This window comes from Carcharodon carcharias, chromosome 3 (assembly GCF_017639515.1).
Source record: "Carcharodon carcharias isolate sCarCar2 chromosome 3, sCarCar2.pri, whole genome shotgun sequence".
In the NCBI taxonomy this organism is placed as follows: Eukaryota; Metazoa; Chordata; class Chondrichthyes; order Lamniformes; family Lamnidae; genus Carcharodon; species Carcharodon carcharias.
The window spans coordinates 109,749,274-109,765,004 of NC_054469.1; the positions used below are offsets into that span (position 1 = coordinate 109,749,274).

A 15,731-nucleotide genomic window follows, 5' to 3' on the forward strand; every position below is an offset into this window, starting at 1 on the left:
GAAGTGGAACAAGCAGTAAGCATCAACGAGTGCAATGATGCTGAACAGGCCAAAATGCTGCTATTCTCTCTGGAGAGTAAGCTCCTCCAGTCCCTCTCTGACTAATGTAAGATGGGACAGTGTGATTATGGGGAGCTCAAGGAGGAAGTTCTTGAGGCCATGGGGATGAATGAGGGAAGTCCTTTCTCCTGAGTGAGAAAAACAGTGCAGCTCATAGGAGAACCCCCACAGGCTTTTGCAGACAGGTTGTGGCTGATATATAGGAGCGCATGCAGTGGGATGCCTAACTGAGCTAACCTGGACTAGGATCAGCGGGCCCACTAGCTCCGTTGCCTGGTGGCAAACAGCTTGTCACAGGTCAGGGCCGCGGCAGGAATGTGGTTTGACCCAAAGAACCCCCTGCCTACCGAACTCACAGTGATCAGACAATTGACCATAGCTCACCGTAATGGTAAAGGAGCCAATGCACACCCACCTAAAGGGAAAGTGCATGAAATGAAACCCGGCCAGGGTAGGAAGGAGTGGCAACAGGAAGGGAATAACCCTTCCAGCACAAAGCTCAACTGTTATGGGTGTGGGAAGAATGGACACTGGAGGAAGGAGTGTAAGAATCCTTAGAAAGATGACATGGGAAAGAATTCCTCAACTCCAGCCCAAAAGGCAGAGACCGGAATCCATCATCGAGTCATTTTTGGACGCCATGAGAACCCTATTGACTGGCCCAGGGAAGGTAGCAGCCACCACCGGCACACTGACCCCCATCAGCCCCATCTAACCCACAACCCTGACTACAGCCAGCAGCAGTGGGGGAGGAAGGGGAGGTTTTCATTCATAAGGTGAAAGCCCATTCCTCTGTGGAACTCCGGAGTGAGGGCAACCAGCAGGCCAATGTGCTACTGAAGGAAGGTGCCCGCACAGGCATTTCTTGGGACCCATATGGGTCCTGTCCAAAAGCAGCAGTCACGGGTAGGATTGGGAACCAATGTAAGTTGTTTACGTCCGAGAGAAGGAAACAGCCAGTTGGGGCAAGGTCTGAGGATAAAAATCCTCAGCCTGCAGCAGAAGCAAACTCACAGACTGCACAAGCAAGTGCAGTGGCTTGTTTTAAGGGAAGGGCCATCCCACCTACCGTCTGGGACACTCCCCCATTCATCTGGGACTCAGACGAGGTGGGACCTGAGGGCAGAGAGTTACCTGCCCCTGACACAGGTTTAGAAGAGGTACAGCCTGAGGATAGAAACCCCCAGCCAGCGGCAGTGGAGATTCCACAGACCGCACAAGAGGGGACAGTGGCTCGTGTTGAAGACCCACTAGCCAGAAAACCCCCACCGGCCAGAGTCACTAGAAGGCCCCCACGAACGCCATGGCCAAAGAAACCATGGTTACTGGCTCCCCAGTTTAAAAGGGCAGCCCCTCAAGTCAAGGATCGATCTGAGGACAGAGGTCCCCAGACAGCCGCCACACTGAAGGGAGTAGTGTGCTGTAGCCCGAGTAGGGATTAACCTGGCCGCCCGGGGATGGGCGGTGGATGTACATAACAATCTCAAAATTAAATAAATGAAGCTAAGTTTGGATGTTTTAGTTAAATTTTAAATAAGGTGGTTGGTAGTTTAATTATTATTGTTTAAGAGTGTTTGTATTGGGTCGAGGTCTCAAGACTTGACTATGCTTTACCCAAGCCAGCGAATCCGTTCAGGACCCGGCTATATGCTCTTATGTCTCCCTACAGAAAGGATTTCCATAGGATGGGGGGCATACTCCGACTTGCCCTGATAGGAATGGCTGCTGGGAGGTGAGGTGACCTGGAGGACTCCCACATTTTTGGGTGCTCAGGGGAGAGAGCACTGGTTGTGACTGCGAGAGGCAGCAAAGGTAATGCGGAGGAGTTCACTACCTATTCCCATGTGGGAAGATGGCCAGGGGTGGGATCTAACTCCACCCAATACTCCAGTCAGACCGGGTTCACCTACAGGGAGGCCTCCCTCCCCCACTCCAGCATACAGGTTGTGGCCACACGGGTCGGGGTCACTGAGGGGAAACACGTGTGCCTGACCTGCAGAGGACAGATTCCCCTGGGAAGGTGGTGGTGGCTCAGGAAGCTGAGCAGAGACATGGAGGACGGTACAGCTGACTAGGAGTAACTGAGGAACGACACCCATTGGACCATTACCGGGAACCATGGGGGGGTGAGCGTGTGCTGAGACAAGTGGTGGAAATTGGAACAGGGAATCTATGTCTGCATGTGGGAATCACAGAAGATCTGCCCCACGGGCGTATCCATTATCTTTTCCACAGCATGGCTGGACAAGGGGAAGGGGGTGGAATGTGATTCCCACCTACACACTTGCATAACCCCAAACTCTCCAGCCTCAGTTAAGGCCACTGAACTCGTGGCACACGCCAAAAGCCCCTGCCCATGTCCCCGACGGTAAGGACACATATGGAGAAGTGCCCTGCCACCAGCAAGGGACCAGGGAATGGGCTGGTACTAGTGCCAACCGAAAAGGTGCTATACCAGGGGGTACACCACATGGTAGCTTCCGTGATTCTAAACCTCACAGGAGGTACACTTACCTGAGTGGTGCCCCAAGGAGACAGAACAGCTACACCAGGCCCTGTTAAGAGAAATGTTCAGGAAATTCTACGAGTTTGATTTTGCCAATATAGTCAAAACAGAACTGTACACTCCCCACACTGAGTACTTTAGCAATGTGGGGAGACAAAGAAGGGGAACGTGGAATGATGTTTTCACAGCATCTAATACAGGATCCTCTGTGATAAACAGCCTGGATGACATAGAATTGCAGACACAAATAAATGGTTTAAAAACAGTTACGAAAAATCTTAACAGAGGAGAACACAGTGATAGGCTCAGAGCTACACGAGGACCAGGCTATGACGATCCATTTAAAGGAGATTATTGCTGAGTTGGAAAGGCACACCAAAACATTGAATGCACTTACTCAAGAGGATAGGAATGCATCAGACCAGGCTGCACAGAATGAGGTGTGTATGCTGTATGGGGCATGGTTGCTGGGCGAGGGCCGCAGCAACCTGGAGGATTTAAAGCAAGGTTTAGTCCCCTCCTGGATCAGCAACAAGCACCTCGCAGCCCTCCACCCATTTGAGAATTCACTAAACCCGTGTCAGTTCCGCCTAGTCTCTGAAGCCTACCCTGTCCCAGTAGATTGTGGGCGCTCCAACCACACCATCATGGATATAGTAGTAAGGATGCCGGTCATGGGTGGGACAGCCTGACCTGCACCGGTATATAGGGTGGAGAACATTGGAGTCATTCAAGGGGGTGCACACGTCTGTTTCGCAGTGGTCCCACCTTACGTCATAAAGTGGGAGCACATGGTGACAGGTACAGACCTCTCTGAGTGCCGGAGCCGGGGGTGCACACGTAGTACTGTGTCCCCAGCAATTGAACGCCAATTCCAGATCACAGTGCAGGTTTAAAACTGCTGGTGCATGGCCTATAAACTATACCATGGAGGAAATGGCACAAGGCCATGTTCCCCCACAGGTAACATATGAAGGGGGTGGGACATATTGTGTCACCACAAGTGCGCCCCAGCTTAGACGGCACATCCGGTGTCCGGTTATTGACAGCAGTTTTTGTTTCAAATCCGAGGCAGAAGTTCAAGTGGCCCAGGAATGGATTGTCCCCATTCCTGAACCCTCCACTGTTCACCTCACTGTTATGGAAAACATTACCAACTGCAGAGCTCTGTCACACATTTCAGTTACAAAATTCCCCTTCTACCAGAACATCTTACGAAACTAATAAAAGCTGTAGAGTTATCACAAAAGTATTTCTATACTTTGGAACATAAAACACATGAGATAGAGGGAGATAATAAAAGGTATCACAGTCCCACCCTGGTGGGACATTTTTGAAAACATAGAGATCCCTTCATGGGTCAGAATGGCTTCCCACATCCTCGTGGTTTGCCAGGTGGGAATAGTGTTGTACCTGTTGTGCTCTCAGTGCAAGGGAAAAGGCAAAATCCTAGAGTTCCAAAACGAAAGGATGAAGCATTATGGAAGCATTTTGCTAAGGTGGAGAGAGATACACCTGTTTGAACCTTTCATAGATTTTTTTGTTGTGTGTTCCTGAATAAAGGTTGTTGGGTTTTTTTGTGTTCGGTTATTTTTAAGGAAGGCTTTTACGTGTTGTTTTCTTTTAATAAAGATGCATGTGCACCAAGTGGGGTGTTGGACCCCCTAAATGTTTGGATGTATGTAAATAACTGCATTTTGCCTATGCATGCTTAGATACACCACGTTTTAAAGAATGGGGAATGTATGTGTCAAGAGATTTTAGATAGGTAATTACAGGGTAAGATTGACTATGGAGGGTCGGGAAATTTTTTTCCAGTCTGATACTTGAAGCAAGGTTTAAGTATCACAGTGGGGACTGAAGGGTTCTCAAAATTCCCACATTTTTCATATGACTTTTGGACTTTTAAGCTGCCGTGTTAAATGTAGAACCCTGCAGACAGGAGGCTGGGCACATGAAGGCCTGGGCCTGCACATGCCCAGGCTTATTGAGTACAGTGTGAATTGTTTTGCCTGAAACCAGACAACAAGAGGAGGCAGAATACGCGTTCTTCACTTTAATACAATCAACCCAGAGAAAGACTTCACCTCACATGAAACTGAAGCCCATCAAACTCTTGCATAAATAATCATTACTAACTACTAAGGCAGGAAGGCACAATCAATTCAAATTATGCGAACCCACACATACAATGGCTTTCAGTTCAAAACTAGTTACAAGGCAGGAAGACAATGACAAATATCAAAAATAACAAGACTACAATCACCTAAGGAATCCCACCAAAGTCAAACAAAGAACGAACCTTGATTTGGATTCGGATAAGAAATTCGAAAGACAGTCAGCAACAAAGGAAAGAGGGAAACCAGTGAGCAGGCAGTGAGCAGTTGGAAGGGTTGAAACAGAGTTTAAGCAAGAAATTCTGGAGGTTCTCAGGCCCGCAGGCAACATCAAGGGGTGGCAGGCTCAACCAAGGACAACAGGCCGCAAGCGCAGCCCTCCATGAAGATCGACCACCCACAACCGCGCCCTCCACTCAACTGAAGGACCCAAAACTGCAACTGGCTTACCTGGCTGAATTTCAAACTGTCAAGGAACCCTGGGTTGGTGAGCATGATCCCTCATTCAATTTAGTAAGGTTTTGGGGGTGGGACAAGGGTAAGGGGATTAGTAGCGTGATTTTTCCCTCGTTATGCCATGTGTTCCCCATTCTTAACTAAGTGTACTTTGTAAGTCTGTATAATATCAGTGTAATCCTAAAGTAATAAGTTCATTTGTGACTTCAATAAAGTCAGTTTTTCTTGCACCAAAACCAGTTGTCTGCTGCACTTTGTCACAACCCCCAAATAAGTCCAAGGTCTAGAACCCAGGGAGTGGGACCAATTCGGAACGCTCAGAAGTCAGAGGTGAAACTGACACACACCACCACCCCCTACACTTCTAGATACAGTTTTGTATGAAATAAGCATTTTCGGGGTGGAATTAGTAATCACATGGGAAAATATGGATTGATAAGGAAGAGCCAGCATGGATTTCTAAAGGGGAAATCATGTTTAACTAACTTGGAATTTATTGAAGAGGGAACAGGAAAGGTCAATGAGGCTAATGCTGTTGATATGGTTCACATGGACTTTCACAAGGCATTTGATACAGTACCACACCACCGAGTAGATGGGGAGAAGCTATTCCTGTTCGTAAAGGATCAAGAATGAGAGGGCACAGATCAAAAGTGATTTGCAAAAGAAGCAAACGTGACGCAAGAAAAATGTTTTTCACACAATGAGTGGCTCGAATCTGGAATGCACTGCCTGGGAATGTGGTCGTGTGGGAGAGGCAGGTTCAATCGAGGCATTCAAGAGGGCATTAGATGATTATTTGAATTGAAACAACGTGCAGGGGTACAGGGAAAAGGCAGGGCAATGGCACTAGGTCACGATGCTCATTTGGAGAGCCAGTGCAGATATGATGGGCCGAATGGCCTCCTCCTGTGACATTAAAATTCTGTGATTCTGTGATTTTTTAAGCATAATGGTACATCCTTTGGAAACTGTTCAACAGAAAGGAATTCCTAACCCTCACAATAGGTGTTTCTCCTTTCCTGAGTAGATTGGGAGAAATGTACAGCATAAGTTGTTCATTCATTCACATTAAAATGCAGCGCTCAGGAGCTCGCATTCAATTGACACTTTTTAGCAATTCTTTGTATCATGGCTTTGCATATCTTTGTGCCTCAAGTAGTTACATTTTTTTGATGTAGTTTTTGAATACATTCCGTCCAGGGTGATGCAAAGCTGAGGGGAGGGGCGGAGTAGGGGTATTGCAAGGCACAGAGTAGCACATCGAAGGTTCAGGTGGAATCATAAAACTGTGAGAGCGTGAATTCTTAATATTTAAACACCTTAGGTATGTTGCTGCTTTATGGCAGTGTCATGTACTTTTGTATTCTTTACAAACAATAGAAGCTAGTGTATTCACAATACTCGCCAGGCAAATAATTGGATTTGGCTGAGGTAGCTCAGCTGAGTAACAAAACATGTGCATATTTGCTATTGAAAGTGAAATGGCTTTCTCTTTAACACTGTTGAATACCAAGAATACAAAGAGCTGTGTATCTTAGAAAACAGATAACTTTCTGTTCAACAGAAATGGAACAATTTCCGTCTTCCATTTCATGTTCAGTATTAAATATCGGCTTAATTCGTTTCAATTTCTAATCCTTATTTGTTTTGAAATGCTTATTAATGCCTGCAAATTCTGTATGAGATATTTTTTAAAAGCTGCGCACAGGGCCCCACCAACTCTAAATCCGAAGCTGGCTATCCCTTGGCACACCTGAGCATGCATCTGAATGATGAATTATGCCATTAAGGTTAGACCTCAAAATTCAATGATATTAGTACTTGAGATTCCATTGAATCTTCTGCAGTACAAACCAACCTGACTTAGGCACTGAATCGACTCCGAAGTGTGTTACTTTGAGTTCAGCTGACAACCAAATGTAGTTAAAAAGTTCCAACCAATCTCGGAAGGCCATTTGTTGTTAGTTGTCAACACTGGTTAATCAATTAGAAATACCTATGATCGGAAAGAAGAAGTGCTACAAGTGGATTCATACTAATCAGTTAAAACCTTTATGAGCCAAAAGTTAATCAGATGTTAGAAGAAACAAAGCAGATAGGGATATTAATCATGCTGTCGCTGTTATAGATGGATCAACTGAACATGCCAGGGGAAGGCTCATATCCAACCTACCCAAATTACTGAACGAATCAGCAACTGTGACACCCAGCCCTCCATCTGGACTCCTGCTATAGGAAATGCTGGATACACTGATCACTGAATCAGTGTCCAAATGAAGCTACATTGTGTTCGACCCGCAAGCCATCATTCACTGATATCAGCTTCTTACCAAAGGATTTCATTTATCTTACATTTAAATTTCAAACTCCAAATTATTAATTACATTCCTATGACACATGAAGTTACATTTTTGCAACAATGAGGATTAGGATTGAGTTACAATGGTGGATAGATGAATAGGGAAGTGATAAATTGGATAGAAAGTCAAATTGAGAGCCTGAAATTTTAGGTTGGCATGCGGGTGCGATTAGCGGGCCCGGGAGTGGCCAGGAAATGGACTGCCAACCGTGATTTCACGCTGCCAGGCTAATTAAGGCCCACCCAACGTGAAATTCGACTTCCCAATGTTCGGGAAGGGCAGGGCAGTGGCCTGTCTGCTGCTGGGTCCAACGGCGAACCGGCGTCCAGTTTATAAATGGCACAGGCAGCCCCTGGAATGCTGCCAGCGATGAACACATCTTCAATGTTGTGACCATGAAGCTATGTCATCAAGTGCGGCTGCAGACGCCAGACGGGAGGGTAGGTCGGCTCCCCCGGTTTTCAGATGAGTGCCTCACGGTCCTCCTGGAGGAGGTGGCTGCCAGAAGAGACACCCTTGTCCCCAGGGGTGGGAGAAGGAGCGCACAGCACCTTACCAAAAGAGATTAGGAGGAGATGGTAGCGCTGGTCAGCAGCCATGATGTTGTCCAGTGCCATATGAAGTTTAACGACCTGCTGCACTCAGCAAAGTTGAGTACTGTGTTGGCATGGATCAGTGTGTTGAAGTGTTAAGGGCCTGCTGTACCCTGCGGAGCTCAGAGTCTGAGTGCCAACTGTCAGTGATGCCAGAGCTAGCCAAGGAGGTGAGCCCTGGCTGCTTGGTCTGAGTGCCTTGTGGCTTGAGGGCCACAACACCTTTATGCTCTGCAAAGTGTTCCTCAGGCGTGGTTGGCCAGACAGCAATGGTGCTGCAGGTAGAGAGTGGACTAATCCATGCTCTTCTGTCCTCCCAAGAGAAGACGACCTATAACAACATTGAGAGGTCGCGGACAGACAAAGTCCCCCAAATCCTCCTAATCCTAACGAGGTACGAGCAGGATGCCCTGGAGCTGGAGAGGCGCCAAGCACCTCAACCAACCGGCTGCAGAGAGGCTGGGGTGTCAGACGAAGGTAAGAGTGCAGTGCAGAGAGGTGAGAGTTTTGGATGGTGCAAACATTCTTGTGTCGTCTCATCATTGATGGGGGCTTCAAAACTGAAGTCCCCATTGATCATTGAAAGATGATGACACCATGATGCAGATCTCCATTATCTCATACCTGGCATGCACATTAACAGTGTGATGACTTTAACTAATGACATTGTTGCTCTCCCTTAGATTTGTCACCACGTATCCAATTGCCGGACGTTGAAGAGCCACCCCTGACGCCAGAGGACACCAGACTTCACACGCACCTGTGTCACACTCACTCTCTGAACCAGGTACCAACACAGATACTAACATCTCGGTGGCTGTTAGATTGGTGGCTAGAATGTTGATGGCATAGCAGTGAGGGCACTTCACACTCGCTTGAAGTGTAGGTGGAGGTGGAGACTGCCCAGGGCACAGGCAGTCAGAGGACTGCTGGAGACCAGGACGATGCTCAGTCAAAGGCTGATAATGAGCCTCTGGAGTCGTCCATTAGGCGGCAGATGCTGGATGTCCAGTGGGATGTATGGGAGGATCTGGCAGAGATCCATGAGGGTATGTGTGTCATGGTCCCAGTTATGGAGGATTCCATGCTGAGCATCAGTACTGCATTGACCATCATAGCCAAGTGCAATGCCTCCTCCATTGAGAGTGGCAACTCTTATGGTGAGGTGGCTCCAGGAACAGAATCAGGGTTTCCTGGGAATCAGACCTGCAAGGCCTCATACAGGCACTGACCTCCGGTGGTCAATGTCAATGTTGGAGATGGTCGAGGCACCCAGTATCCCAGCTTGGAGCCCGTCCATCAGTGGTGAGCATGGAGGTCCAGAGCGACCTCACGCTGGTGCATGAGCTGCTTGTTGTCTTTGCAAGCTCCTCTCAGGGCACTCTGGATTATGGCAGCAGCTTCTCCACCCCTCTGACAGTGACTGTAACATCTGATGAGGCTGCGACGACTAGGGAGATGCCAGCCATGGCACTGGCCACTCCCTCCCAGGCAGGACCAGCACAGGCTCTACCTCTCCAGAGGTAGACCACCAAGGTCATCAAGGCCAACAGGACAGCAGAGTGAGCAGGCTGCCTCCAATGCTGCTGCCAGTGAGGGGGGACCACCTAGATGTAGTACCCGCAAACGAAAGTTTAAAGCACCATAAGCAGAAGAGGAACAGGTCACGGGTGATCTTCTGTTGTACAATGCTTTGTTTATGTTTACTGGTCTTGGGTTGAAGACCAGAGCAGGTTCTGTTAATTTGCTTGGATTGTCAATTTGAGATAATTTTTTTTGTTCTGATAGCCTGAGTGCACTTTGCCTTTTATTTTTGGTGCAGGGTACGCAAGCATGTAGCACTGGATGTGCCTGGCTATAAATCTTATTGCACAGGCACTGAGTGGACTTTGGGTTCAAATGAAAGGGTAATTTCAGACTCTCATGATGGAGGCGGCAGCCCTGGGATGAGATGGGAGCGGTTCTTTGGCAGCCTAGCTGAAGGAACGTTGGATCAAGATGTCACTGCCTCCCTGGAGGTTACCGAGGTCTGGCTGCATACCCTCAGCATTTTCCTCACCGTGCTCCACTTCAGACTCACTACTGAATTCATCCTCTGTGACCTGTGGAGCTGCATCAAGGTCCTCTTCCTCCAGTGGGTCCCCCGATGCAAGTGCCGGATTGTGGAGAGCACAGCGTGCAACCATGATCTGTGACAACTACGCTGTGGGTATTGTAGTGCACCCCCTGAACAGTCCAGGCATCAGAAGCACATCTTTGCACTCGCTTGAGATGCAGGCGGAGGTAGAGACTCCTATTATTATGATGCTCTGCCTCTGTTCTTGGGTGCCGGAGAGGCGTCATAAGCCACCTTTTCAACGGATGGTCCTTGTCACCCAGCAGCCATCCATCCAGTCGGGCTGGAGCACAGAAGAGCCTCGGCACCTGGGAGCATCTCAGGATATAAGCATCGTGGGAGCTGCCAGGGTACCTTGCACAGACGTGCAGAATCTGCATCCTGTGGTCACACTATCTGCATGTTTATGGAGTGGAATTCCTTCCTGTTGATGGCCCACTGACGCCTTGATGGCCACATGTGTGCTGTCGATTGCACCCTGAATGCAGGGGAATCCAGCAATGGCCATGAAGCCTCTGGCTCTTTCAGCCTGGCTGGCCACATCCATGTGGAAATGAATAAATGTCATTACCTGTCTGAACAGAGCTTCTGTCACCAGCTTGACGCAACTGTGGACAGCTGAATGGGTCACTCCATAAAGAACCCCTACTGACCCCTGGAAAGGTCTGGATTCATATAAGTTGAGGGCCACTGTGACCTTAATTGCTACTAGCAAGGGGTGTCCACCCGCACAGTCGGAGGTGATCTCAGGCCCAATCATAAGGCAAATGGATGTCACAGCCTCCCTGGAGAGGCGGAACTTCCTTCGGCATTGCACCTCAGACATATTAAGGTAGCTGCATTACTGCTGTAAACCTTGGCAGCAGGATTGTGGCATCTCCTGCAGCCCCTTCTACCTTGGACTACCTGCTGGCCCTGCACCCCTTCTGCCTGCGTCCCTCCTCCCACAGGTCCCTCCCCTGGAAGCTGAATTGGGACACCAGGCCTCCTCTCCCCTCTGCCCCTCTCTTCCTCAGAGGAGGAGGTGCCACCTGCGGAGACCACAATCCCCATTACCAGGATAACAGAAGACTGTCTGATACTTGGAAGGGTTCACACAGTCTGAATCCTCCAGGGGCCTTGGAGGCACCAATGAGACCTGAAATGAAGCCTGGAGATGCTAACAATGAAGCCCTGAACTGAGATGAAGCTGCCAGGTAACAAGAAGCAACCAGCTGCAAACTCTCTCCAAAACTCCTCACTACTCACACTGGCAATGCTGCCGACCCTTTTTATCCTGCCCTTGGATGAGGTTTTGCAAATTGCCAACTGCCCGCTTGCCAGTTTTGCCCATGTGATGAGTGTAAAATTCCAGGGGCAACGGAAAATCACTATTATTTGCCTTTCTAATGGCTATAACTGACCTGTTAATTGATGGTGGGCACAGCTCTGACACCCACACGTGCCCACTGACCAAAATATTTTACGAGCGAGATGATGGGACGCTCGCTTGACATCATCTCACGCGATTTTGTGTCCGATCAGGTTGGGAGCATGCCCACACGCCAACCTAAAAATTCTGCCCTTGGTGTTGCTGAAATCAAGTGGGTACAAGCAATGTGGTGATGACCAACACTTGGCGAGACAGTGAAAGGAGGGAATATAGAAAAATCAGCAAATATCCTCACTTTTCCTCACCTAGTTTGGGTTTTAAACTGCTTCCTGCACTGCATCCAAGACCAGGGCAAGAAAAACTGCTACTTCTGCTCACAGCCTCAGCTCCCTCCAAGAACATCTTGCAGAATGCCACAGGGTTCTTTCAGTCTCTCTGGCTCTTGACTGCAGTCAGTCCAGTGATACAATATTGAATCTGGGTGCTGCCATTGGTCTACAAGCACCATCCATCCCAAGCATCTCCAATTTCCATTTGTGCATGGTTCCTTTAAATACAGTTGAGATTACAGCTCATGCCCGCTGTACAGCTCGAAGATGGTAAATCCAAAAATACAAATTCATTGCTTAAATTCAACTGTGATCACAAATCACAACCCTCTGACATGAGTCCTGGGTTTTGCACACACACAATTTCAATCCTCTCTGCTATGAAACCACTTTCATTGGGACCACTGTCTTGTAAGAAGCCTGTTTAGCAAGCTTGAGTGGATTGTCTGCAGCTACCTCCTCTTAACTCACTTGTTTCAGATTATGGTAAGTTTAGGTCTCTCTTATCATTGACCAAATGCTCTCAAAGTCTAATTTTTGGAACAGATTACTGTTAAAAAAAAGTTTCTGTAGCATCCTTTTTTAGCCACATACCTTTGAACCCTCTGGATCCTTATAATTAACCTATTTTGATCTTTTTAACTGTTTGTGCTGATGCTGATTCTAACTTATATGAGCATGTGCTGTTCATATGTTTGAAACTCTCACACCAAAGTGATTGGTTTAAATGTTAAAAACATCTAATCTAAATACAAGTTTTATATACTAGAAAATGTCATGTAAAAATCTGGATCATGTATGAGGTAGGCACATTATGCCAGGACTGCACTTGGGGTCTATTTATCAGGCTGTGCAGCTGGTGTCTTCTGCTTGCTACAGCACAGGGAATAATGTGGGAAAATAGAATTTGGTTCAAAAGAACAAGGGGCTAAAAATTAGATTGTCCCTGAAAAAATGCATGGGGATTATGATGCTGTATTATCTTGCATTCCTCCAAACTTCAAGCTGTCTCTAAATTAGATGGAGGTCATGCACAGCCCACTGCTAAACTCACTGTGGATTGCACATCTCAGCAAAGGGCCCAAGTTCCCATGGGCCTAACACCCTTAAAGCGAGCCTACTTAAACTAATCCTTCAAATCTTGAAAGGGAGGAGCCTTCTGGCTACAATAAGTGCTGGAAGTCATTATGGAAGAGATATTGAGCAGAAGAAATGGTGCAACAGACCAGACAGCTGCTTGAAGGTCGTTCAATTTCGATCCTGGAGGCCTTGTTTCAGTAGGTGGACAGGAGGAAGATGTTCTGATCCCTCGGGCAGCCTGGAGACAATCCAGGCAGCCACTGGAAAGATGGCTAGAGCAGATAACTATTATGGTTAATGCCAGCAGTCTAACTCTGAGGAACTGGATGCAGAGTCTCAAAAATTTTAATAAGCACACACGCGTGGCCAAGGTCCGTGAATCTATCTTCACATGCCACATCCTTACACATGAACCAATAGCCTCGCACACTGCTCCATTCACAATCCGCGACTTCACTTACCTCCTAATAGTTTCTATCAAACACAATTCAAATCCTAACATTCGTTGCCTCACCTCTCCCTCACAGACTCAACAGTGTTACAAACATCACTGTCACATCTAGTAGCTTGCACACACTGCCAACTATTCAACTGTGGCAGGCATATCACCCAATTACAATGTACCACAACAATTGCTGATACAGTTTCCTCTTTCTTGCAAGACAAAGTGGGCATAATCAGAGACAAAAGCACTTAACTGACAGGGGCAGGAACTGATGAATGTGTTATGATGTGGGAGCTCTGAGTGATTGTATATTTAAGTGGGTGTATATATATATATATATATATACGGATGTAAGGAGGAAAAGGTGGGAAGGTGGGGGAGGATGCTAGAACTAGGCATCAGTCCATAAACTGGACATCAAAGTTCTCAATCACAGGAGTGTAATTCTGGACACATTAAAGGAATAACAATGGAATTTGCGGTTGCCTATTTATTGAGAAACAAATTTACTGCATTTTTAAAAATTCATTTACAGGATGTGGGCATCACTGGCTAGACCAGCATTTATTTCCCATCCCTAATTGCCCTTGAGAAGGTGATGGTGAGCTGCCTTCTTGAACTGCTGCAGTCCACGTGGTGTAGGTACACCCAGAGTGCTGTTAGGGAGGGAGTTCCAGGATTTTGACCCAGCGACAGTGAAGGAATGGCGATGTATTTCCAAATCAGGCAGGAGCCATTATGGGGTAGGTTTAGCCTTCAATAATGGGCGGGTTTGAGTTGGATGTGAAATTAAAAATTTTAAACCAGCCCAACCCACTTCGAGTCCATCTAATTCCAGCTTTAACTGAGGTGTGGAAATGTTGGGTGACCAATCTGCTGTCGGGGGGGGACAGCTCAGTCAGTAATAGCTTTCAAAGAAGGTGTGTGCTTCCATTTGTTTTCTTAAAATCGCCATTCTGATTTTTTACCCTTTTCATTTGGGTTTTCGAGCCTCAGAAAACCCAGAGGTAAAAGGATTTGAGAAGATAAATGCATTTACAGCCCTGCCTGTTTGACAGGGGGAGCAGGATTGTTCCCTCTAGGCAAACAAGCTTACCTACTTCCATCTCTATTACTCCCTCCAAGATCCCACCATCTACACATTCTTTCCATCCCCCAGCTGCAATCTTTTTTGCCTCCATCCCTCTCTGCTGTTCAGCTGCGGCTCTGAGCCACAGGCCTTACCACCCAACAAGTAGCTGACATGTCAATCAGATGGAATAGCTGTCCTGTATTTAATAGCTACAGAACACTGAAAAACCCATACTTCCATGCTTCTTGCCCAGAATTCCTCTCCATGCCCACCCCTGCCCCCTGCTCCAAACACATTTACACATCTTCCCAAATATCAGAGCCCGTGTGTATTATTGATTGTGTGACTTACATGGTTGACATATCTTTTGGCAAAGCTCAAGAGAAATAAAGTTATTGTCATTTCCACCACAGCCAGAGTAACTGAATGTCTCACAACAGCCTTTCTCTTTGTTGAAGTAAAACCGCAGCATTTCAGCTGCACAATATCCTCTGTCTTTGGGCTTGAAACAGAATGAGGGTGAAACTGTAAAGCAATCAAGAAATCATAGCTTTAAAAATGTCTAACATTCTATATTGAAAACTAAGATTTCATTTAAAATAGCTTAAAATAAAGAAAAATATATTTGAAGATAACTACCTGATATTGGTTTGCACTCCTTCAGGCAAGTTGAAATGTCTTTGAAGTTATTAGCGTTTCCATAGCAGCCACCAAACACAAAGTCCTCACACTGAGCTGTTGTAAAGTTATAGAAATACCTGGTAAAGGAAGCGCGACATGGTCCTACATTTGCCTCCAACCTGCAAATTTTGGGAACCTCTGCAATTAAAAAAAATGTTGTTAAATGCATTATATAATGTATCTCTTCATACTGTTTCCCATTTATAATAAATCATAGTTCAACATTACTGCCAGCTATACATTTAAAATGCAACCAAAAGAAATGTTACCCATTTGTGATTGCCGTCAACTTCACGTAAGTGGTGAAGGATATCAAGGGATATAAGAATTTACAATATCAACATATATTTATATAGTGCCTTTAGTGCAATTTAATTTCCCCAAAGCTCTTCAGAGGAGAGTTACAAAACAAAATTAATCACTGAGCCACATAAGAAGACATTGGCTGGGTTTTTCCGGTCCCATCCGCCAGCGGGACTGGAAATTTCCACCACAAGTCAATGGACTTTTGGCTGCCTCTCCAAATTTTCCATCCCGCCTG

At 46.8% G+C, this 15,731-nt stretch overlaps 1 protein-coding gene across 1 annotated transcript in view; it reads right to left on the bottom strand.

Moving 5' to 3' along the window:
- Positions 1-15,731, bottom strand: part of LOC121276032 (tissue factor pathway inhibitor 2-like) — a 42,587-nt gene that overhangs the window by 12,972 nt on the left and 13,884 nt on the right. Inside the window, exons 4-5 of the mRNA XM_041183977.1 lie at positions 15,149-15,380; positions 14,861-15,034 (exon numbers count right to left, since the gene is read on the bottom strand). Of these exons, the coding sequence (XP_041039911.1) occupies positions 14,861-15,034; positions 15,149-15,380 (406 nt within the window). The remainder of the gene's footprint in view (positions 1-14,860; positions 15,035-15,148; positions 15,381-15,731) is intronic.